This window comes from Bubalus bubalis, chromosome X, assembly GCF_019923935.1.
Source record: "Bubalus bubalis isolate 160015118507 breed Murrah chromosome X, NDDB_SH_1, whole genome shotgun sequence".
NCBI classification, from domain to species: Eukaryota; Metazoa; Chordata; class Mammalia; order Artiodactyla; family Bovidae; genus Bubalus; species Bubalus bubalis.
The window spans coordinates 22,491,549-22,517,677 of NC_059181.1; the positions used below are offsets into that span (position 1 = coordinate 22,491,549).

General features: G+C 41.5%; 1 protein-coding gene across 1 annotated transcript in view; it reads right to left on the minus strand.

Annotated features, from left to right (window-relative positions):
- The window catches only part of ACOT9 (acyl-CoA thioesterase 9), a 30,130-nt gene extending 14,816 nt beyond the window's left edge, over nucleotides 1-15,314 (minus strand). Inside the window, exons 1-7 of the mRNA XM_006072185.4 lie at nucleotides 15,109-15,314; nucleotides 10,673-10,764; nucleotides 8,615-8,660; nucleotides 6,424-6,594; nucleotides 6,148-6,185; nucleotides 1,181-1,264; nucleotides 680-783 (exon numbers count right to left, since the gene is read on the minus strand). Coding sequence (XP_006072247.3) covers nucleotides 680-783; nucleotides 1,181-1,264; nucleotides 6,148-6,185; nucleotides 6,424-6,594; nucleotides 8,615-8,660; nucleotides 10,673-10,764; nucleotides 15,109-15,128 — 555 coding nt within the window. The 5' untranslated portion in view covers nucleotides 15,129-15,314. The remainder of the gene's footprint in view (nucleotides 1-679; nucleotides 784-1,180; nucleotides 1,265-6,147; nucleotides 6,186-6,423; nucleotides 6,595-8,614; nucleotides 8,661-10,672; nucleotides 10,765-15,108) is intronic.
- Nucleotides 15,315-26,129: the final 10,815 nt, after the last annotated feature.

Genomic DNA, 26,129 nt, shown 5'->3' on the forward strand with positions numbered 1-26,129 from the left:
TATAATCAGGTAAGATGAGGTCACACTGGAGTAGGTGGGCCCTTAATCCAGTATTATTGATGCCCTTGTAAGAACAGAAGAGACATAGAAACACAAGAAGAAAGTGCTATGTAATGAAGAAGGAAGATAATGAGTGTTACAACTACAAGCCAAGGAATGCCAAAAAGCCAGCGAACCATTAGAAGCTAGGAAGAAGCAAAGAAGGCTTCTCCTATACAGGTTTTAGAGGGAGCATGGTCCTGCTGAGACCTTAATTTTGGATTTCTAGCCTCGCAATTGTAAAACAATTAATTTCTGTTGTTTTAAGCCATCTGGTTTGTGGTACTTTGCTACAGCAGCCCTAAGAAACTAACAGTGACCAACTCCATTTATGTTTAACAGAACTCAGACTGTTGTGAAATTCTCTAGGGTAAAACCAGAAACAAGTACCTTAACATGGAGCTATGTATGATTTGAAAATAATAAACACTAAGCATAAACACCAAATAATCTGTCAGTCTTTGTCCAGGAGGATACTAATACACCATCTGTATGACATGAACTTGAATTGCTCTTCTATAAGTGGAAAACTTATAAAACTATACACCTGTCTATGGATAGATAGGTAAGTAAGCTTTTCTTTCACTGAGGCTAGCTGGCTGTATTAGAAAAAGGGGGCAGATTTTGGGCACAGACACACCTGGAACATATGCATCTTCACTTCCATGGATGTCTTCCCAACCCAACTAACATGGCCACTGAACTTGATGTCCTGTTCTGGGCTCAAATTCTTCTTACACATATCTACAAAACAGAAAATCAACCTGAGCACAAACCATACTCCAACTTTTCTGTGCTGTAAATCGACATATTTCATTGGAAATTTTCATAAATTTCATTATATTTCTTTTTTGTCTTGAAAACTAAAAATATGATTCCTTTTTGACATACTGAAGACATGTGTATGTCTTTCTGAAAAATAAGGCAATGCAAAGAATATAAAAAGTGAAACCAGAATCATGCAAAACCCTTCCACTCGAAGATAATTATAAAAAACATGTTGGCACATAGCTGACATTTTCATATGCATATACATATATATACATAAAAATTCCTCCATAAAAGGAAAATATTTCCTCTAATATCAATATTTTATAATTACTAAAAATTCTAAGTGTGCCAAGAAAATAATATCACTTACCAATCTTGTCCACCAGGGCTGTAACTATCGATAGAGGAGACATCTTAGCTGAATGAATTTTGTTGTGCATGTAGCAAATAAGAACTGTAGGAAAACAGAAGAGAACCAAATAAAGGAAAAAGCAAAATTATTTTTTAATGTTCACATTCCACTCCTTGAAACTCACATTCCACGCCTTGAAACTCATAAACAGTCTTATCTGGTTTTGAAGACCCAATTTCCCATATCCCACTAGTGGTCATATCCTAGAACCAAAGATTTTGATACATTAATGAGATCTAGAAATCCTCTAATCTGACTGTCCGTTGAATTTTAGCTCTGATGAGGAAACTGAAGGCCAAAGCCCAGGTCTACCAGGTGGCTTATTATCTTCAACCAAGGTATGGTGCCTAAATCAGAAAAAGCCCCCAACACATGAGTCTGAAAACATCAAACGTCTTCAAAAAGAGAAATAAAAGACAAGGACTCACCTACCTGTTTTCCTCTTGACTCTTCCTGAATCATGAAGCTATTATTTGGCTTAGAGCTCTCCCTCCTTTCCCATAATACCCTCGGCTCCTACACTACCCTGTGGTGATCTGTGTGCTTCCCATATTTTAACAAGTATGTACAGGTGCCAAACATGACTCTATGTACCTTACAAATATCAACTCATTTAAAATTGTACTGTACTTCTTCAATAGCATCCCTGCCTACCCTATGATTCATTCAAATTTGTATCAGCAACCCTCAGGACTGGGTCTGTGCTCAGTATCTGTTGAGTAACAATAAACTCTTCCACCCATGCACCTGCTAAAGGATGTACTGGGAGGGGGATGAGGAGCGAAAGGCAAGAAACTCCATTTACAAACCTTTATGGTACCCAGAAAGGAAACTGTAAGTGTCTGACCTACAGCACATTAGTGGAAATGAAGACAAGAGAAAAGATCCAAGAGCTAAGAAGAAGGCAGGTTTGACAAGACTTAAATTAACTCAGGTATCTAACTTGCATGAGTGAAGACAATGTACCATTCACTGAGAAAAAGGATATACACAGGGAGAGCAGAGTGGACTATTTTCAACACACTGAATTCAGGAAGTCCATGGCAGATCCAAATGAAGATGGCCAAAAGGCAGGAGGACAAACTGGTCTGCAACTCACAAGAGCAGGCCAGGAAATGTACCTTATATAGGTCCCATACTAGAACTGATGCTTTGAACCATGGTGTTGGAGAAGACTCTTGAGAGTCCCTTGGACAGCAAGAAGATCAAACCAGTTAATCCTAAAGGAAATCAACCCTGAATATTCATTGGGAGGACTGATACTGAAGCTCCAGTACTTTGGCCACCTGATGCAAAGAGACCTGAGGCTGGGAAAGATTGAAGGCCGAAGGAGAAGAGGACAACAGAGCTTCTCTTGTGGAGCACAGGCTCCAGGCAAGTGGGCTTCAGTCACTGTGACACGTGGGCTCAGCAGTTATGGTGCACGGGCTTAGTTGATCTGTGGGATGTGGGATCATCTTAGACCAGGGATTAAACCTGTGTCCCCTGCATTGGCAGGTGGATTCCTTATCACTGAGCCACCAGGGAAGCCCCCATTTTTGGTTGGCTTCTTTATCTTTTTCTTATACATTTGTAGTAACCCTTTTATATAGTTTATTATTTTCTTCATTCTTCTTTTTGGTTATTATTTCTTGCAGACATGTGCTAGGGTTTTTGTTGTTATTGTTAATAGTATCTTTGGTCATATGGGAGTTTTTCAATTTAAAGCAGTCAAATTTAGCAATCCATTTTGAACTATTACTACATGCAAGCAGGTCTGCAATTTTTATATTTTCATGGTGAATTTTTCCTGTTCTCATGTTTGTGCCTCTTTATACTGGTTTTTATTTAAGTACATTTTAGTGAAATAAATACAGCTAATATAGGAGGAGAAGGGGACAACAGAGGATGAGATGGTTGGATGGCATCACTGACTCAATGGACATGAGTTTGAGCAAACTCCGCAAGATGGTGAAGGACAGGGAAGCCTGGTATCCATGGGGTCAAACACGACTGAACAACTCAACAATACTGAGAACAACTGAAGCACTGGGATTCGAGATTTATAGAGAAAGTGCATCTATCAACAACAAAAAGGGGCAGAAGACAACACCCTGGAGATCAGCAACATTTAAAGGATCAACAGAGAAAGAGGAAGCTACAAAGGAGACTGGGAAGTAGCAGCCTGAGAGGTGGGAGGAGATATCGCCAATGCCCACAGCTGAGTTCGACATTGTCAGGAGCTGCAAAGGGGTCATGTATGCTAAGAAGCACCTGTGAGATCACGCAGTAAGGCAGCAACAGACTGCTTGGCATAATCAGCTCAATGACACAGAGGAGCAGAAGCCATAACACAGAGTTAGCTCTCAAGTGAGAGGGAAAGAAAACTGCAGAGTGCTATAAGGGAAGGGGATTTTACCTATTTTTCATTGTAAGACTCAAGAGCCTTGAGTATGTTTAGAAACTGAGGGAAAAGTGAAGTTGAGCAAAGGCCTGAGATACGAGGGAGAAAGTGTATGTGATAAAAGGCGAGTTTCTTGAAGAAAGGGATGGAACAGTATCAAATGAACAAGGGAAAGGGACTAGCCATCTACATGAGGTGATGAAGAAAAACAGCATAGTGGCAGGGGAGTTTGTGTATTTAAGCTAAGTGTTAGTCACTCAGTCATGTCCAACTCTTTGTGACCCCCTGGACTGTAGCCCGCCAGATTCCTCTGTCCATGGAATTCTCCAACCCAGATATCAAACCAGTGTCTCCTTCACTGGCAGACACTGCAGGCAGATTCTTCATCATCTGAGCCACCAGGGAAGCCCATTTATTTAGGGACACCTAAGTAAACCAAAGTCAAGTCAGTGTGTGTGTGTGTGTGTGTGTGAGAGAGAGAGAGAGATAGAGAGAGAGATCTTTTTTTAAGAGCCAGTAAGAATTTTTAGGGCTTCCCAGGTGGCACTAGTGGTAAAGAACTCGCCTGCAATGCAGGAGACAGAGGAGACATGGGTTTGATCCCTGGGTCAAGAAGATCCCCTGGAAAAGGAAATAGCAACCCACTCTAGTATTCTTGCCTGGAGAATTCCATGGACAGAGGAGCCTGGCAGGCTACTGTCCACAGTGTCGCATAGAGTCACACAACTGAGTGACTAACATTAACTAACTTATGAATTTTTAAGCAAGTTTATTAATTTCAAGAAAAACGTAGCTAGGTGTAAGACCAACAATGGATTTACGTCTCTATTTTAAAGATTAACAGAGCCTTTCTTTAAATGCTTTCCCAACAGTTCAGTCCAAAAGCCATTCAGTAGGAGCAAGCAGCACAGCCCCAAATCCCAAATCAAGTGCTGAAGCCCACGTGGGGTCAGGAGGACACACAGTGAGGCAATGAGAGCCATGGCCCAGCAAGCTGCAGCCCAAGCACAATGAGGACGGTGACCTGCAGAGGATCACCTGGTACAGAGCAGCACCCCAGCAAGGTGAGGGTAGCATCCAGGAGGATTTTGAGGTGGCAGTCACATGAAACTGGCTACACACAGGGGAACTGATCAAATAAGTAATTATATTCTGGATAATGGAGCCAGCTGGAGAAGGGAATTACAAATGTGAAAAGGGAGGAATAAAGAATGAACCTGTGGCTAGATTAGAATTGGGACTATCAGTATGAACCCAGGGTTCCAAGAGACAGAGATATAAACAGATGGAAAGAAGGAAAGAGATAGATTGGCAGGCAGGTATAAATGGAAATGAACATGTATGTGCATATATTCCTCAGCTCACATACTAAAAGGGCATTGGAATAGTGATACCCCAGCAACGATGACCACTCCAGCACCCAGATCTTGGTTTCTCCATTAAAAAGATCCAGGGCTCCTCAGAGATTTGGCTGATTCCAGGACTGGAGCACAAAAAGTAGAAATGAGCCTAGAAGATCTTGTGCCAAAAAGTGAGGAAGTTCTCAGAGAATGATGGGGACACATCCAAGAAAGATAAAAAAAATAAAAAAAAAAAAAAAAAACAGAAAAAACCATAGAAGTCAGCATGAAGGGACTGAAACAGTCCTGGGACAATTTGAACATCGAAACAGATGATAGAAATACATTCTAATCCATTCAGTAACAAAGGAATCCCTGAGTCCCTACTGAGTTTAAAATAATTGATAAAAGTCTGAAGAGGAAGGGGATTTTCACAAGTCCCAACAAGGAACTTATTAATTTAAAAGGGGAAAAGAGTAACTTTACAGCAAAGAAACCTGGCAGACACCACCTTCACCAAGGAATCAAAGATAACATCACAGGAATAGGACAAATTAGAATTATGCTCTACCTGCTAAGATGCAACAGAAACACAGCATCCCTTCTACATCACTCCAGTCGAACATGCATGTCCCATATCTAATCTTGGGGAAGCATCAAACAAAACCAAATTAAAAGAAATTCCACAAAAGAACTGGCGCATAACCTTCAAGAGGATCAAGGTCATGAAAGTCAGGGAAAGACTGACAAACTGTCTGTGACACAACAACTACACACAACACATGATTCAGAAGTGGATCCTCCTGCTATAAAGGACCTCTGGCCAAAGCTGAATGGGGCCTGAGGATTAGACTGTCTAAATGTCAGTGTTAATTTCTTGATTTTGAGGGTTATCTTGTAGTTAATGAAGGAGAATGTCCTTGTTTGTAGGAAACACATGTGAAAATATTTGGGGCTGATGTGCATCGTGTCATCAACATACTCTGACATGATTCAGGGAAGAACAACTCCTTGTACTCTGCCACTTTTTGGTAAATTAAATTAAATAATTATGACAATTCAGAATTAGTAGATGCCATTCTTTTTCTGCTCTTTTAGAATATCTTCATCTGTGCAAGTTAAAGAATAAAAAGACCTTTTCCAGCCATAGGCATCAATGTATTGATATAAGTCCCTATTCAAAAATATTAAAATATCAGTACCTCCTAGGCTATCAAGATCCTCAAGAATCCTGCCAAACCTGTAAAATAAAGAAAACTGTGATGAAATGAAAATCATGATGATCACCCTTTAAAAAAAATAACACATCATGGGGTGATAAATATCTACTAAAATTTATTATGGTGATGGTTGTACAATTCTCTGAATATATTAAAAATCAGAGAATCACACATTTTAGATAAGTGAACGGATCTCAAAGTTATAACAAAGAAAGGAAATAAAAACAAATGGCACAAGCAAAAATAGTGCTGTGTTACCTTACAGTGTTTTGAACAGTCAAATATTTCTCTCGTAATTCAGGCTGACTGCCCAAAGGCAAGAAAACTTCAATGTAACTGTCTTTCATGGTCCTAGGAGGCAGTCCTTTTTGTGACTTAGCCAGGAAACTATGAAGTAGTTTTCTTTCCTCCATTGCTTTCACATGGTCTCTGAGAAGAAAGGATACAAGCTTCATGAAACACAGGAACCTGCTCTCCCACAACCTCAGTGCTATACAGGCCAGTCAGACACCATGAAAGGAGGAAAGAGCAGGTCTGGACCTACCTCATCTCCTTTTCCTTCCCTCCCTTCCCACCTGCCACTTGGTGAAATTAAAAATGTCTTTTAATATTTCTCAGCCTAGTAGATAAGAAAAATACACTTATAAGTGATACAGATATATCCAAATGAACGATACATTCACCCTCATCAAAAAGTGTATTGAAAGAATAGAATCTTGGAAATCAAACTAAAAATACAGAAATGGACATAATAAAAATATATATATATATTAATATATATGTAAATGCACTAAAGAACAACATGGCCACTGAACTCCACATTCCCATTTCTCACCTGGACAAGTCTCGTTTTTTCTGTGCCCCAGCTCCCTCTGTCTCTCTCTCTGCCTTCAATTTCAGGAAAGAGAGACAGAGGAGGAAAAATGGAGTATATCCAAAAGAAGTTTGGAAGGCACACCAAAAGGTAAAGAGGAAGATAATACGAAAAGGAGACAGAAAGGGAAGAAAAAGAAGAGACGATTAAGGTGGAAGAGAAGACAGCCACAAGGGGATAGGGAACTAAAATGTTCACAGTATCATTCATTAAGCTGTCTTTCTAAGCTTACTTATGAAGTATAACTGCCAGAAAGGTGAAGCCTACAAATGGAACCAGGTAAATCCAGAATATGGAACATTCAACAAGACAAATGGCTTGGCCTCTTTAAACTCATAGGGATAAAAAAGGAGGCAGGGGTAATTATTCTACATTAGGGGAGACAAGAGAGTCATAAGCATGCAATTGTTTACTGGATCTTGATTTTTATTAAAAGTTATAAAAAAAATATGTGGGGAACAATGGAGGAATGCTGAATATGGATGAATAACATACTATTAGGGAATGACTGTCAATTTCACCACAGGAGAGAACATCTTACTTATTGGAGATTTACAACTGCTTGTTACATAGGAAAATATATTTATTTATTAGAGATGTACTGGAACATAACTGGAACTGAAGTGTCATGAACCTATATAGCCAGTATATGTAAGTGAAAGTGAAAGTGAAGTCGCTCAGACGTGTCCAACTCTTTGCGACCCCATGGACTGTAGCCTATCAGGCTCCTCCGTCCATGGGATTTTCCAGGCAAGAACAATGGAGTGGATTGCCATTTCCTTCTCCAGGGGATCCTCCCGACCCAGGGATCGAACCCGGGTCTCCCGCATTGCAGACGCTTTACCGTCTGAGCCACCAGGGACTTGTATATGTAAACTGGCAAATTTGGAAAAATGTTCCTAAGTACCCAATTCAGATGGTGGGAACAAAAGGTATTCATTTTTTCCACTTTTCAGTAAATTGAAATTTTTCATACAATGAGATAAAAAGAAGTCATTAGGTAATTTTTATACCAACAATAGATTATTATTACTGTGCTTTCTGTTTATCTCATTTTAGCCTCAAAATTCTGTTCACCAAGAGGGATACTACCCTATTTTACAATAAGGAAATACTGAGAGATAAAGGTTGTATGGAAGACCTGGTTAATTATGAACTCATAAGAAGCAATAAAGGAGTCATGCTTCATGAAACAGATGAACCAGGAAACTTGGGTTCAAGTTCCAAACCCCAGTACTTGATCGTTCAATGTCTGAGTTTCAGTCTCATCAAATGCAAAAAATGAACAGAAACATATGTCATAGGCATGTCCTAAGTTTCACTGACAGTCAGATAATATACCTGAATGCACTTTGAAAAATGTAGAGTACATATAAATTACACGATTTTACGACAACAAAGCATCAACTGATGAGTATGTTGGAATGTTGTTCTTCTCCCCCAGGTGAAAAAAACCTCTCAATCCATTTCTTAACAATGGGTTTCCCCCATTCCTACAATGGAAGCATCAACTGAGCCTAAATAAGCCTGGCATACCACTCCAGGGATAGAAGAACGAATGAACAGAGTGCATACCTCCAGTTTGTGGATGCTCCTACTATCTCCCGCAACTTATCTCGAACTGAAACAAAAATAAAGAAGTCATTCCATGAAACTAAGAATGTGAGAACTGGATTATGGTAATGAGCTCCAGAACTCCAAAAAGTGAGTCATGCATTCAAAATCTTCAAAGAGCTACGAATTTCCATTTAATGCCATAAACAAACAGCTCAGGGAAGGGATCAGGCCTCTGCGTCCCCAAAACTTTAAACAATTACTGTTTCCTTAGTGCTGCTGCTGCTGCTAAGTCACTTCAGTCGTATCTGACTCTGTGCGACCCTATGGACAGCAGCCCACCAGGCTCCTCTGTCCACTGGATTCTCTAGGCAAGAATACTGGAGTGGGTTGCCATTTCCTTCTCCTTCCTTAGTGCAGAAAAGAATATCCTGTGTCAATCACTGGGATTTTTTGGGCTGGCCAAAAAGTTTGGGTTTTCCATAAAATGATATGGGAAAAAACAAACTTTTTTCCTTAAAATAAGCAGAAAAGGGAAACTCCAATTATTCATCAGATGAGGCTGTGTATCAGCATCAGTTGGAGTCCCTTTATGATGAAGACATTATGAATAGAATCCCAGCCTATCTTCTTATAGGCAGTAGGACTTATATCAAAATTTGAGTCTCACTCTAATTGATTTCTCATACATTTATATTACCCTAAATGTTAGAAAAATTGAGACAAGGAAAATGAAGCAAAAAAGGAAAGGCAAAGAAAGCAATTTAAGTTTAGTTAATGCCCATTGCCCCAAATTGCAAGAATAAATTATTGCAAAAAAAATTTAAGCATTTAAAAAAAGAGTTGATACCAATTACCACACACACATCGTGATTCACATGTATAGGTGAATATGCTATATGGATAAAGGGGAAATAAATTAAGATTAAACAGTAGTTAGTCAACATTAAAAAACAAATCTATAGGATTTTAAATAATGTTTTGAGTTCATGCATTGTTATCTAGCTTTTTAAAATATACATTCCGGTTACAGAAAATTACCTACAGCAATCCTTGTTCCTTCAAAAACTAAGTGATCAAAACCAAATATGGTTAGATGAACATGCATTTTACTTTTTATGAAAAAGTGGTTGATTTTTCTATCAAACAACTGTTATAGCAAATTTCTTGGTGGTCCAAGTTCTTGGTTAGAACTTCGTACTTTCATTGCTGGGGCCTGAGTTCAATCTCTGGTCAGGCGACTAAGATCCCGCAAGCCACACAGTGTGGCCAAAAAAACCCAACTGTTATATACCATAAATTAGGTCCAAACTCTAATTACAATTAAACCATAGAGTACTGTGTCAAAAATATCCATTAGTAAATTAGTCTTATTTCTGACTTTTTTTTCCTCCCAAGTCCTTTAAATAAAAGAATGGACAGAAAGTATCCCAAATAGTACACAGATTACTGATGCTCAGTGATAAAAAATGATTATTATTAGTTTATAATGAGTTTAAGAAGAGAGGCAGGTGTTGAGGGCCAAGAAAACAAAGCAAATTTTAAATTTTGTGTATATATATATATATATATATATATATATACACACACACATATATATATATTTAGATCCTTTAAAGAAGCCATAATTTTCATTATAATGAATATTCCTACACTGACACAGACATCCATAGTTTGCATATCGTATTAGTAACTGAAACTAACTTCGATTAACCATAGATTAATAGGATACCTCTAACAAAACTACAGACTAGGAGTCTTTAGTTGGTACAACTGAAGGGCCTGTCTCTTGCTCATGAATTACATTTTTTTTCCATGCCTTCACAGTACCTACACAGAGGATGTAAAAATCATTTAACTAAAAGCTCAGTCCCTAAGGCTTGCAGGAACCAAAGGTCAAGTTCTGAATGTGATTTCTATCCAAAGCTATCCTGGTCATTTTATAAATGAGAATCTTATGAAAAAGCAACCTTTACTATGCATCATTTGCCCTAACTGTCTATCTACATGCCTCTCAAATAAAACAGGGTGTTTTTTTTTTCCCCTATATGGGCCTAAAAGGTAAGTACTCATGCTTGCCTTCACGGATGTGGAAGACATTCTCCGGGTTCTGAGATTCTTGAGTCAGTCCTCTGCTGGGAGCAAGCAGCCCCTTGCTCAGGGTACAAAGCCTATAAAACAAGAAGAAACACACTTAGAGAAGGTTCCGTGGCTTCTTTCCTCGCAATCCCAAAGACCTGTGCCTCCTCTGGAGCACTTTGCCATTGCACACTCTTAGTAAATACTGTCTTTACAGTGTCTGCACTAGTTTCTCAAGTGTATGCATATTTGCTTATGAGGCTACACCATAAACCATCTCTCCAGTGAGAGTAAATTAGGTTAACAATCCACAAAATAAATAAATAAAAGATATCAACCAGGTTTCATGGTTCTAACTTATTACCTTCAGAAGCCCAGAATCTATCTGGTAAACAGCTGAGTAAACGAAGAATATTTATTTTGTTATTGTCATACCATACTTCCTCAATAAATAAACTAAACCCAATTAAAAGTCAATCAGCTTTGAAAATAGAATTAACCCTTTCCAGGGTTACTCAAAGAGAGTATTTAATGTACTTAGGCAGAAATTTCCTACTCCCCAATGGAATAAAATCCAAGGTATTCACCCACATATGCTTAACCTGTTCCCCCAAAACAAGCTGTTTAACTTGATTTTGGCTAGTACATAAGTTTTGACTCCTAACCACACACTCTGCTATCAGGGATAACACACATATAGTATCAGGGATTGACAGACTAATCTGTTGAGAGCCCAGTGGACTAAGGCAAGGCATTGAAAACGTCAAGAACCCCAGATATTGCTATTATTTCCAGCTCAAGTGACTAGTAAATTCTTACTACCTAATGGCACCCCACTCCAGTACTCTTGCCTGGAAAATCCCATGGACGGAGGAGCCTGGTGGGCTGCCGTCTATGGGGTTGCACAGAGTCAGACACGACTGAAGTGACTTAGCAGCAGCAACGCCAGGTTCAGTAATAACTAACTTATTTTCTTTAGAGTCCAAATTTACTATAGATTTCTCTTCTGAATTACAGCATTCACAAAGGGTCTCCGACTAAAAATATCTGGTAAAATCTCCATGTAGTTTTCACTCATGTGCTACTAGAACAAATCCTGGTCCCTTCACCAAGTCAACTACTCTAACTGCAAAGAATACAGAAAGGAGCACATGCTCAGTGGCTAAATTAACTCCTTAGCCAGCCAGACATCACACTGTCTCTGATATGCTCCCCGCTCATCCACTAAGACCAGAATGTTTCCTAAAGGGTTCAGGTTTTGGTTTTGTGTTTATTCTCCAATTACACAGCTAACAAGACTCTATCTTACACAGTTTTGGTTTATCTTTTCCCAATAAATTTTCCATTTCTGTATTTTTATATGTGGATTAATATTTCAGTCTTCTTATTCTTGACCTTCTAATTTGCGTTTTCTCAGAACATGAGCTGAACTTTTTCACTATTTCACTTTCTGTATACTCTGTAGGTTCAAATCCCTCACTGAAGGAAACAGAGCATGTGGTCTCAGAAACTACTATTCTGCAACTGAATATATTGGGTTTTAAAAAGCACACAGGAAAAAGCTAAAAATCTCCCATTGCCACTATTAGCTGGAAGAGCAAAAATCATGCCCTCAATACGTTAACTGGGAATAATAATGGAGTAGATGATCGCAATATAAGAAATGAGATCTGACTCTGAGTGGGTAAATACTTCAAATACTAATCACGAAATAACAGGAGCTATACAACTCATCTCACATATTTGGGTAAATACACATTTATACAAGCATTCTGTCTTGTTCCTTAAGAAGCAGCATTTTCTGCAGACTGAGGAAAACTATCTCATTCTGCCTGAGTGAAGAGAAGTGTAGTATACAGAGGTTAAGAGCCTGACCATGCTGCTTGTTAGCTGAGTGACCCTGAGCAAGTTACCTAACCTTTCTGAGCTTTAGTTTCCTCATATGTAAAATAGAGAAGTTAACACACGTTAACCTGTGAGGGGCATGCCTAGTACATTGACAAGTCCTCAAAAAACCATGAGCTATTCCAGAAAGGCATGCTTCCTCAGAGTCTCCCCTAAAAGTCAAAAATGACCAGAAGTTTGGGAATAAGCCAGGCACTATAATGGACCATCTCTGAATAGAGTATCAAATGGAGATAGTAAAGAAAGGAGTTGATAAATACAGAGAAACACTTGGGTCAAATTATTTGGAAAACTGTGGTCCTGGTCCTGCAACCCTGCTCTTTGCACACTGCCATAAAAAATGTGGAAATACATCCCTGTAGCACAACGAAGGCCTAATGTGAATGCTCTTTTTAAAAATCATTGACTATACTAATCGTGTATCAGTATAACAAATTTCTATTCTCCAGTGAATATTCAGTGTATTGTAATTTTTCACTACAATTTCATGTTGTCCCTACTGATAATCTGATGAAACCTGTGGCCCTCATGCCTAGTAGCTGGGGTGGGGGGATATATTTTATTGATACACACAATGATATGTATTATTTCAGATGGTTCACAGACCACTCCCTTTTGACACCCCCACGGGCCCCTAGACTTAAAATATTGTGATTCAGATCAACCTCCTGGAAAAACTAAGGCCCAAAGGAATTAGATGACTTTTCCCCTGCCAGTCAACTAGCACACTGTATAGAGCCAAGTTCTTCTGATCCCTCCTCACCCCCCACATACACCATACATGTAGGGAAGCTGCTCTTTTCATAAACCCAGACTACTTCTCTTTATCTACGAGACACTGAGATTGGGCAGGGGGGTGGAATGCTTCAACCACTGCCTAACACCTCAGTACCTCAGTTACTGGTTTATTCCCCAATAAGCCTGCTGGAGTCTTAACTACAGCAAAACCTCTAGGCCTTTAGAAGAAACTGTCAAGAGGCCTCTAGGAGAGCCAGGCCCTAGGACTCCGTTATTGAACCTTCCCAATGAAAGGAAACTAAGGAACCTTACCTCTCCATGGCTACCGAAGGGAGTCACCAAAGTCACATGCAGGTGTGAACAGAAGTCTTAGCTGTTCTGGGTTCCAAGCTTAGGATGGGTGTCTGGGAAGAGTTTTCAGTACAAAACCAGGCAATGACACTCACAGGCCCTCCACTTAGGAAAAAGGCCTCAGTTTAGAGACTAAACAAATACAGGTGACTCTTCTACTAGTAAGGGGAAAAAAAGAAACTACAAAAACTACCCACCAGTTAAATAACCTAAACATGCCAGATAGTCTGTATTCATTTATGTACTCTCACTAGACACTAACAGAGTACCGACTTGAGGTTCTACAAGAATCAGAAGAAAGGAATGGCAGGTATACAAGGAACTCGCGGCAAAGAAAGAGGTCTTCTGAATGCGGGAGAGGCGAGACCAAGGAAGGCTTCCTGGGAGAAGGCACATGGACAAAACCCTGGAGATTGTACAAGGCCTGTCACATCATGTCAATACAAGCTAAAGGCAACTGTGGTTCTTCTCCTAATGACTTTCAACCTGTCTTCAAGCAGTAAAACAAAGTTAATGAGAAAATGAGAGAGAGAGAGACGCAGAGAACCTTTTTCAACTGTCAGCAGGGTCCATAGGAACAATGAGGGAGATTCAGGGCCCCCAAGTGAACGGCTGGGGATCACCATCACTCAGAACCACTGTGGGCCACACCAGGGGAGCTGGTACACCTGTGGCAGGATGAATTCAGAAGCTGCAACAAGGGTCAGCCCCCTGGGACGCAACCAAGCAGAAAGATCTTGGAACAGCTGGAGTGCTCCGGTGCAACGGGTTGGGGGAGAGCCAGACATGCCCAATCGTCACTGGACACGCTGGGATGATGACTTACACAAAAAGGCATCCTCCTTGTCCAAGTGGCCCAATCAAAGCCACTCCCCCACCTGGCCTTAGGGGTCTTGCTGTTCAGTAAAAGTAAAGTTCAATCAGCACCAAGGGACCGAGTCACACAGTTCTGAGGTTCTGAGAGGCCGGAAGGTACCCTGCAATCTCTACCCACATTACAACACACTCAAGTCAGAGTCCAAGTCTGTCAAGCACTTAACCATAAACATGCTCTGCAAAGAAGCGTAGAGGGCGATAAAAGTAATATGCACTCCTAAACTCTAGCCTTCCGACAAAAGGCTAACTCCACACTACACCCCAGATGAGCAAAGAAAAAGGAATGTCAGGGAACACCCAACTTCCTCCCTTCAAGTGTCGCTTCACTTTTATCATCAAACTACGGCCAAAAGACGCACAGGTGGGGGGTGCGGTGCCCCACCTGAGGCCAGCGGGGTCACGGTACGTTAGTGTCTTTCTCTACCCGACCCTATTTTCTGCCCATAAGCCCCCGGCATTAGTTCCGCCTGCTGCGGCCCGCTCCTTCTGCCCGGGCCCGCTAGCAGCGCCGAGGGAGGGAGTGGGCGCCCCTGGGTCCGCGCCCCGCCAGGCGCCCGGCTACCTACCGCAGCGCTGCTCGCCTCATCGCGCTTGGCCGCCGCTGCACGCGTGACCACAGAGCCGGGCCTCACGCACCGGTCGGTGGAGAGAAGTCGAAGCAATGTAAAGCGCGAAGACGAAGAGAGGCTCGGGCGCCAGACCGGACCTCACCCAGACCGCACCCTCGTACCACGGCCACGGAAGGGGGCTGGGGGCGGGGCTACGCAGTCCGGGAGCGGAGTCTCGCGGTCCAAGGGCGGGGCCTCGTTGCCCGGGGGCGGGCCCACGCTGCGCCTGCAGCCCCACTCATTGGCGAGAAGCTGTAATCCGTCTCCCCCCCAGGTTCCCGCTCAATCAGCAGCGGCGGGAGTGTTGCTAACTACGACACTGGCCTATCACAAATACTGTGGATAAAATGCACCCGGCGGCACCGGAGTGTGACGCAGAGGCTAGGTTCAGCCGCGTCCTTGGAGCTTGTCTCCGTTATCCCACTCAGGGCCCCACCCTCTGGAGATGCTGATTTAGTCAGAGGTAGAGTTGGACACGACTTGGTGACTGAACAACATCATCATCATCCTGGTGCAGTATGTCTAAAGGCGACCCAGGTGATGCTAACGTTAGCAAAGGTTGAGAACTCTGCCCTCCGGGGGAAAAAAATTGTTCCTTTTCTAATCTCGGTCTGCCCCCTAGCGTTTGGCAGTGGGAGATCTTGGCCCGCCCAGAGAGATTCAAGGCCAGAAAGTTAAGACGATGTTACCCTAGGCTGTGATTCTCCAATTCATTCAACGAATTCTTATACAGCTGTTTGCAGTGTGCAGGACTCTGTAGATTCTGAAGATGCAGCAAAATAGACAAAACTCCCTGCCCTTTGGAGGCTTACCTTATAATCATCAAGCAAGTTAGCAAACTGCATCGTTTCAAACGTGATGAAGAGGTCAAAGGAAGAAAGAAAAGAAGGAAATGAGAGGGATCTTTCCAAAATATATGCACGTCTTGCTTTGTCCTTGAAGATAGTAATTTCCTATAAGGCAGGGTCGATATTGTATGCTTTTTCTGATACCCCATGCTTACTAAAAATTTGTCAGTTTTAATTAAGCTGGCTCTTTTTTAAAAATCAATGTATGAATTACAGATGGCCCATGGTCTTTGGCTTCCTCTTTCCTCTCCACCTAACTTTCCCTGCATCTATCAGTCCCACATCCAGATGATGGTTAACTCCTGAAATACCACTCTCCTTTTGGCCTGCAGGGATCTCGACTTTCTTTTTGTTCATATTGTCCATACCTTTCCAGTGTTGGTTTTGTTTTGCTTTGTTCTACTGAAACAGAGCAGGACCCTATAGGGCCTTCCCAGGGACAGATTACCCCCACCCCCACCATGTCCCCTGCCTCTCATTTGTAGAAAAGCTTTAGCCTCATAGCTCTGCCCCAAGTTCCATGGAGCAAATTTAACTGGAGAAGTGAGAAAATACAGAAGCAAAGGAAAACAGTCAAGCAAGAAAAAATAATATTAATTTATCCATAAAGCAAAGTCAAGGACTTTTAGTTACTCCTCAAGAGCTATTGGGGTTTCCCAGGTGGCACTAGTGATAAAGAACCCGCCTGCCAATGCAGGAGATGTAAGAGATGCGGGCTCGATCCCTTGGTTGGGGAGATCCCCTGGAGGAGGGCATGGCAACCCACTCCAGTATTCTTGCCTAGAGAATCCCATGGACAGAAGAGCCTGCCGGGCTACCGTCCATGGGGTCACAGAGAGTCAGACACAACTGAAACAACTTAGCACATAGCACAAGAGTGATAGATAAAATCCTGAGCCATAACCTTGAATTTTTTTTTTTTTTTGCAGATACTAAAACCCCCACCTGAATGTTGATTATAAGCACTTAGACCCCAGATCAGTTGGAACCAGAAGGCTGATGATGGTTAACTCCCAAAATACCACCGTTACCTCACTGCCAACCAATCAGAAGAACGTCCACACACTGATCAGGCACCTACAATGTCACCTATAATATGGCCTTTAAAGACCACTTTGGGCACCTTGCAATAAACACTATACTTTCCTTCACCACAACCCGATATCAATAGATTGGCTTTACCAGGAGTCAGGTGAGCAGACCCAGGTTTGGTTTGGTAACAATACTTCTTTGTACTCTACCATACCTAACTTGGTGCAATAAATATTTTATCGAATTACACTTTCTTGTTGGTTTTTACTTGAACTTTTGCTTGAGGCAACAGTAGGTTCAGGGAGAAAAATTAAGTGCAAGAGAATTTTTTAGGTTACATAGATGGTATAATGATAGGTAGGCATAGCTTATAATTTTGTGCAATTGAGTCACTTTCCAGCCAGACACATTCTCATCAGCCTGTAATCAGTGTATTGTTGTTTAGTCGTTCAGTCGTGTCTGAATCTGCAACCCCATGGACTGCAGCCCACCAGACTTCTCTGTTCATGAGATTTCCCAGGCAAGAATACTGGGGTGGGTTGCCATTTCCTTCTTCAGGGGATCTTCCTGACCCAGGGATCAAACCCAAGTCTCCTTCATTAGCAAATGGATTTTTTACCACTAAGCCATCAGTGATTCAGTGTATAAATAGTGTCATTTTGGGCTGGAACAGCTAGACCCAGTGACTTGATGCCATGAAGATGCTTTTTCTCCATCACTTATCTTTGCTTTACTTTGTGCACAGGCTTCATTCGTTTTTCCCTATATAATGGTGTCCTCCACATGGTCAAAGCAGCTCCTGAATTTTACATTTTACAATCACAGCCACATCCACATGCTTGGAGACTGATCCCAAAAATCTGTAGCGCAAATACAAAAAGTCCTGAAAGAGGACCCAGGTGGGATCAGGTACACACCCCTGAGCTGGTCAGCTGTGGCAGCAGGGCAAGGTCACATGACTAGCCCATCTGACTTAGCAGGAACCTCCTCACCCAGGCCTGTGGACACGTCACAATCTACTCATATGGCTATCTTCATAAGTAGTCATTCAAATGGGGATATGGAGCTCTCCTTAGAAAAGGAGTACAGAGCAATCAACCCCATAGATGTCTCACTGCAGATATTATTTAAAGAACAAAAAAAAATCATCTCATCATCGCTTAGCCCACTTACCTTAGTTCTAACCTCAGGGAACCCCTGTTAAAACCCAGCCAGTCCAGCATTCATCCACATGTCTACAATTCTCTCAATTGGCAGCCTGTGTAAAATTCTTAAAACAGCTCAGCAACCCTGATATCTGTGTGTGTGTGTGGCAGTGTGTGTGTGGGGGGGGAGGTGTACATTTGGTATATGCCATACCAGATTTTGGGTAGCAGCGATAGAAGGCAAAGTGGTCATAAAACCAGGCCAGGAAACGGGCAACAGTTGTGTAGTGGTGAGAATCACTGAAGTAACAGATGTTCTACCCCACATTTTTGTTTCCTGTTATTCTCCACCTGGGCTTCCCAAGTAGCACAGTAGTAAAGAACCTGTCTGCAAAGCAGGAGATGTGGGTTTGATCCCTGGGTTGGGAAGATCCCTTGAAGGAGGAAATGACCACCCACTCCAGTATTCTTGCCTGGGAAATCCCATGGACAGAGGAGTCTGATGGGCTACAGTCCATGGGATCACAACTGAGCAACTGAACAGCAGCAGCAGCAGCAGCAGCTCCAACAGAAGTAAAACCCAGGCTATTTCCTGACCTCCACTTTTACTGCTGCTGCTGCTGCTGCTAAGTCACTTCAGTCGTGTCCGACTCTGTGCAACCCCAGAGACAGCAGCCCACCAGACTACGCCATCCCTGGGATTCTCCAGGCAAGAACACTGGAGTGGGTTGCCATTTCCTTCTCCAATGCAGGAAAGTGAAAAGTGAAAGTGAAGTCACTCAGTCGTGTCCGACCCTTCGCAACCCCATGGACTGCAGCCTACCAGGCTCCTCCGTCCATGGGATTCTCCAGGCAAGAGTACTGGAGTGGGGTGCCATTGCCTTCTCCACTTTTACTACTGTTCATCAAATCCAAGTGTTGAAAGGTTTATGTCTTCAACAATGCTCTTTCCCTCTAACAGTATCCTCTTGCTTAAAAATGGCAAACATGTAAAACACGGCATACTATTAGTGACATGGGATCAGAGGGTCTCTTTAGGCTAGGACATCTTCATTTCAGAGTGTCATCTTCAATAAAGATGTCTTTCAATAAAATAGAACTTAAAAGGTAAAATTACAATGAGTATCTCTCCTACCCATACCTAATCTTCTATCATTTTCACCTTATCATGCCCACCCTCCCAGCCACTTCACCCACTTTCTCCAACAAAGTCAGTTCTCCTCCATTCATTTCTCCCTCTGTATCCTATTTATCTCCATTCTCTTGCGTACCAACTTTGCATCATTTTTTCACATCACCTCAACTGCTACCATTCCAGCTGGGAAATAGAGCCTCCCTTCAGACCCCAAGGCAGTCCATTCAACTGGGCCAGTGGAGGCACCAACCCTGCCATTCCTCAGCCCAAGGAAAATCAACAAGTACCTCCAATACAATTACAGCTGCACCAGATGCATGACATAGAGGGAACAAAGCTGTAAACATACTGCACTATCACTGCAAAAGTTCATGCTTCAGAGTGCCGGCAAGCTTTCAAAACTGCCTTTACAATGAGGATTTGTATATTTTAGAGATACTAAAAATAATGCTGTTTGAATTTACTCAACATTTTTTCCAGTATAAATGTGTATCTTGTGCTATTTGGAGATGGGGCCACACAAACACAGGATGGTGCCATTAGTATTAGCTGACTTAATCTTCAGAAACAGTGACGGTATTCTAGCAGTTTATCTTATGTGTGATCTTTATGGGATTGTTAGCTTGCTTTGGTCTGTTTATATAAGTAACTCATTACCACATTGCACAGGTCACCACATATGGCTTGCATTTGGCCTCATCTGTGGCGATGCAAAAACCATGCCTGGAGAGAGGAAAGATCCCTATTTTACTCCTAAAAAGGCTCTTCAATGGGGCCATTTCTTCCTTGACTCCAGTTCCTACCATAACCCACATTTACTCACTCCTTGTGTATTGTTCAGGCTCCTCCATCTCCCTCACCCTGTCCCTAGCAGTTCCCTTAAAAATTCCCTAAGGAGATACATATATATTTCTGAGGAGGTATAGGTATAGATCAAGACATAGATATAGATACTGTCAAATACAGCACATGTACAGACTTCCCTAGTGGTCCTGTTGCTAAGACTCCATGCTCGCAATGCAGGGGGACCAGGTTCCAACCCCAGTCAGGGAACTAGATCCTGCAAGCCGCAATTAAGAGTTCACATGCCACAAGGAAGACTGAAGATCCTGAATGCTGCAACTAAGACCTGGTGTAGCCAAATAAATAAATGTTAAAAAAAAAAATAGCATAACTAAAACCACCAAATCGATAAAACAGTATTTAGTAAGACTTTGCTGTGTATATAAAAACAGTTGTCAAACTGGGAGCTTCCAAATTCAAAGACTGATATGAAGCTCATGGGAAAGTGAAAAAGAGAAGGGTATTAACATTTACAGTCACTGGTTATTACACTGGGGTTATAGACGGTAGTGACTGCTTAGAAGTTTTTATTTCATACCACTTTTAGGGAGATGACTAGTTTTGTTACAATGGTCAGAAGCATTTATAAGAAATAACCTAAGTTAAGTTGTGCTTATGTTCATGAAAAAAGCTAGACTCAGTTTGGCTTCCATGGCTTCTGTGGTTTTGTCTGCTCGGGGAGTCTGCAAGTCTAGCCTCCACTCCGTACTTATGTTTAGCAGCTCCCCCCTTTTTGGTCCTTATCTCAGCAAGTGCAGAGTGTGACCAACTAGTTTAGCACTGCTCCTAGTGACCACTGTTGATGCAGCCAGGCTGAAGCATCACACATTCATTGACTGCAATAGTTGAGTCATCAGGACAGAGAGTCACGTAGCTGCTGTTACCAACAGCTGCATCATCACAGACCAGGGAAGTCATATCACGGAGGTCTTCAAGTTGTCTAATCCTGATGGATATCATTTGGTATATGAGAGGCTGCTAAAGGCATTTAAAACCCATAACAGCCAAGAATTTTTCAAACTCTCCAGGGCAGAGATTCCAAAGAGCTAAGATTTAACCAACTAAATTCAAATGAATTTTAACCAACTTCAACCTTTAGCTTTCTGAGTCAATCTATCTAAAATTTTTTTACATAGACACAACATGATGTATTAGCAATCATATATCCTCATTATTACTTAGGACAGGGTGAACATAAGGGTATTTTCTATTTTAGCTCAGGAGGTGGTGCTGTAGGTACAGTTCAGTTCAGTTGCTCAGTCGTGTCTGACTCTTTGCGACCCCATGAATCTCAGCAAGCCAGGCCTCCCTGTCCATCACCAACTCCCGGAGTTCACTCAAATTCACATCCATCGAGTTGGTGATGCCATCCAGCCATCTCATCCTCTGTTGTCCCCTCTTCCTCCTGCCCCCAATACCTTCCAGCATCAGAGTCTTTTCCAATGAGTCAACTCTTCCCATGAGGTGGCCAAAGTATTGGAGTTTCAGCTTTAGCATCATTCCTTCCAAAGAACTCCCAGGACTGACCTCCTTTAGAATAGACTGGTTGGAGCTCCTTGCAGTCCAAAGGACTCTCAACAGTCTTCTCCAACACCACAGTTCAAAAGCATCAATTCTTCGGTGCTCAGCCTTCTTCACAGTCCAACTCTCACATCCATACATGACCACAGGAAAAACCATAGCCTTGACTAGACGGACCTTTGTTGGCAAAGTAATGTCTCTGCTTTTGAATATGCTCTCTAGGTTGGTCATAACTTTCCTTCCAAGGAGTAAGCGTCTTTTAATTTCATGGCTGCAGTCACCATCTGCAGTGATTTTGGAGCCCAAAAACATAAAGTCTGACACTGTTTCCACTGTTTCCCCATCTATTTCCCATGAAGTGGTGGGACCGGATGCCATGATCTTCGTTTTCTGAATGTTGAGGTTTAAGCCAACTTTTTCACTCCCCACTTTTACTTTCATCAAGAGGCTTTGAGTTCCTCTTCACTTTCTGCCATAAGGGTGGTGTCATCTGCATATCTGAGGTTATTGATATTTCTCCCAGCAATCTTGATTCCAGCTGTGTTTCTTCCAGTCCAGCATTTCTCATGATGTACTCTGCATATAAGTTAAATAAACAGGGTGACAATATACAGCCTTGATGAACTCCTTTTCCTATTTGGAACCAGTCTGTTGTTCCATGTCCAGTTCTAACTGTTGCTTCCTGACCGACATACACATTTCTCAAGAGGCAGGTCAGGTGGTCTGGTATTCCCATCTCTTTCAGAATTTTCCACAGTTTATTGTGATCCACACAGTCAAAGGCTTTGGCATAGTTAATAGAGCATAAATAGATGTTTTTCTGGAACTCTCTTGCTTTTTCGATGATCCAGCGGATGTTGGCAATTTGATCTCTGGTTCCTCTGCCTTTTCTAAAACAAGATTGAACATCTGGAAGTTCACATATTGCTGAAGCCTGGATTGGAGAATTTTGAGCATTACTTTACTAGCGTGTGAGATGAGTGCAATTGTGTGGTAGTTTGAGCATTCTTTGGCATTGCCTTTCTTTGGCATTGGAATGAAAACTGACCTTTTCCAGTCCTGTGGCCACTGCTGAGTTTTCCAAATTTGCTGGCATATTGAGTGCAGCACTTTCACAGCATCATCTTTTAGGATTTGAAATAGTTCAACTGGAATTTCATCACCTCCACTAGCTTTGTTCATAGTGATGCTTTCCAAGGCACACTTGACTTCACATTCCAGGATGTCTGGCTCTAGGTGAGTGATCACACCATCGTGATTATCTGGGTCATGAAGATCTTTTTTGTACAGTTCTTCTGTGTATTCTTGCCATCTCTTCTTAATATCTTCTGCTTCTGTTAGAAAATGAAGTCACTCAGTTGTGTCCAACTCTTTGTGACCCCGTGGACTGTAGCCTACCAGGCTCCTCCATCCATGGGATTCCCCAGGAAACAATACTGGAGTGGGTTGCCATTTCCTTCTCCAAAGAATCTTCCTGACTGAGGGATTAAACCTGGGTCTCCCGCATTGCAGGCAGACGCTTTACCCTCTGAGCCACCAAGGGATATATTATCTGCTTCTGTTAGGTCTATACCATTTCTGTCCTTTATCGAGCCCATCTTTGCATGAACTGTTCCTTTGGTATCTCTGATTTTCTTGAAGAGATCTCTAGTCTTTCCCATTCTGTTGTTTTCCTCTATTTTTTTGCATTGATGGCTGAGGAAGGCTTTCTTATCTCTCCTTGCTATTCTTTGGAACTCTGCATTCAGATGCTTATATCTTTCCTTTTCTCCTTTGCTTTTCACTTCTCTTCTTTTCACATCTATTTGTAAGGCCTCCTCAGACAGCCATTTTGCTTTTCTGCATTTCTTTTTCTTGGGGATGGTCTTGATCCCTGTCTCCTATACAATGTCACGAACCTCCATCCATAGTTCATCAGGCACTCTGTCTATCAGATCTAGTCCTTTAAATCTATTTCTTACTTTCACTGTATAATCATAAGGGATTTGATTTAGGTCATACCTGAATGGTCTAGTGGTTTTCCCTACTTTCTTCAATTTAAGTCTGAATTTGGCAATAAGGAGTTCATGATCTGAGCCATAGTCAGCTCCCGGTCTTGTTTTTGCTGACTGTATAGAGCTTCTCCATCTTTGGCTGCAAAGAATATAATCAATCTGATTTCGGTGTTGACCATCTGGTGATGTCCATATGTAGAGTCTTCTCTTGTGTTGTTGGAAGAGGGTGTTTGCCATGACCAGTGCATTCTCTTGGCAAAACTCTATTAGCCTTTGCCCTGCTTCATTCCGTATTCCAAGGCCAAATTTGCCTGTTACTCCAGGTGTTTCTTGACTTCCTACTTTTGCATTCCAGTCCCCCATAATGAAAAGGACATCTTTTTTGAGTGTTTTAAAAGGTCTTGTAGGTCTTCATAGAACTGTTCAACTTCAGCTTCTTCAGCGTTACTGGTTGGGGCATAGGCTTGGATCACCGTGATATTGAATGGTTTGCCTTGGAAATGAACAGAGATCATTCTGTCGTTTTGAGATTGCATCCAAGTACTGCATTTCAGACTCTTTTGTTGACCATGATGGCTACTCCATTTCTTCTAAGGGATTCCTGCCCACAGTAGTAGATATAATGGTCATCTGAGTTAAATTCACCCCTTCCAGTCCATTTTAGTTCGCTGATTCCTAGAATGTCGACGTTCACTCTTGCCATCTCCTGTTTGACCACTTCCAATTTTCCTTAATTCATGGACCTAACATTCCAGGTTCCTATGCAATATTGCTCTTTACAGCATCGGACCTTGCTTCTATCACCAGTCACATCCACAACTGGGTATTGTTTTTGCTTTGGCCCCATCTCTTCATTCTTTCTGCGGTTATTTCTCCACTGATCTCCAGTAGCATATTGGGCACCTACCGACCTGGGGAGTTCCTCTTTCAGTATCCTGTTCATATTGTTCATGGGGTTCTCAAGGCAAGAATACTGAAGTGGTTTGCCATTCCTTTCTCCAGTGGACCACATTCCGTCAGACCTCTCCACCATGACCCATCCATCTTGGGTGGCCCCACATGGCATGGCTTAGTTTCATTGAGTTAGACAAGGCTGTGGTCCGTGTAATTAGATTGGCTAGTTTTCTGTGAGTATGGTTTCAGTGTGTCTGCCCTCTGATGCCCTCTCGCAACACCTACCATCTTACTTGGGTTTCTCTTACCTTGGTCGTGGGGTATCTCTTCATGGCTGCTCCAGCAAAGCACAGCCAATGCTCCTTACCTTGGACGAGGGGTATCTCCTCAGGGCTGCCCCTCCTGACCTTGAACGTGGAGTAGCCCTCCTGCGCCCACGCAGCCATCGCTCCTTGGAAGTGGGGTTGCTGGGAGCTGATTATAAATGCTTTCAGAGAGAAATCAAGAGGAAAAACAATAGCTATGAGTGACAGAAGACTTAAAAACCAGCATGGTTAACAATCTGGTGAGAGGCCACCAAAAAGTGATGCAATTGAGAAGCAAACTATTATTTTATGCATACATTATTATAAAATAATAACTAGAATTTTGACTGATCACATTATACCAGGACATATCAGATTTTTTGGAATTTTATATAATTTCTAGAACACATATTAATAATATATACTATGTAAATATAATCTAAGAAGAACATTACTTTTTATTTGACAATGTTTCCTATAGAAGTTAATATCAAGTAAGCCTAAATAAACTGAGATTTCTCTTTCATAAGGAGAAAGAGCAAATCTTTTGTGATCTTCTAAGGGCCCTCCAGAAAATCCCAAAGTTAGTTTGCAGTCAAAAAGACTTCATTCAGAATTTGATTTGGGGAAGTTTGTTAAAAATGTCAAAAGATTAGAAATAGCTCATCAAATAGGAGCATAAGTCACTATGAAATAATACTTAGTTATCCATTCACCAAAGTGACAACTGAAAGATTTCAAAGGCAAATATACAAAGTTAAGTAGCTATAAAAAACAAAAACAAAATAAACAACAACAACAACAAAAAAAAAAAACCTTAGCTTTTAAAACTGAAAAGACTCTGTTTTCCTAATTAATCAAAGATCTGACAAAGACAATTTGGAATAAGGGAAATATTTCCCATGACAGAGAATCCCTGTTTCCTAGGCAGGTTACATTAAAGGTAAAGAAAAACCTTTTATAATATTTTATTAAAAACAGACCAATAATCTAAGAAATTTTGTGATTTTAACAGAGAGAAAATTAAACTCTAGTTTTTATTTTAAAAACCCTTGTATAAATCTCTTCAATTTAGCCGGCTGTAACCTCACAACATAAAATTTCTTTTCCACAAACCTTTTGCATCTTTCTATATCCATTTAGGTTTTGTCTTCTTCTTTTTCCTTTTTTATTCTGAAAAAAAAAAGTTTATTTTAGATATTACTCTTTCTCCTTAACAAAACTACATCCTATATTCCTCACATACTCCTCAAATAAAAATA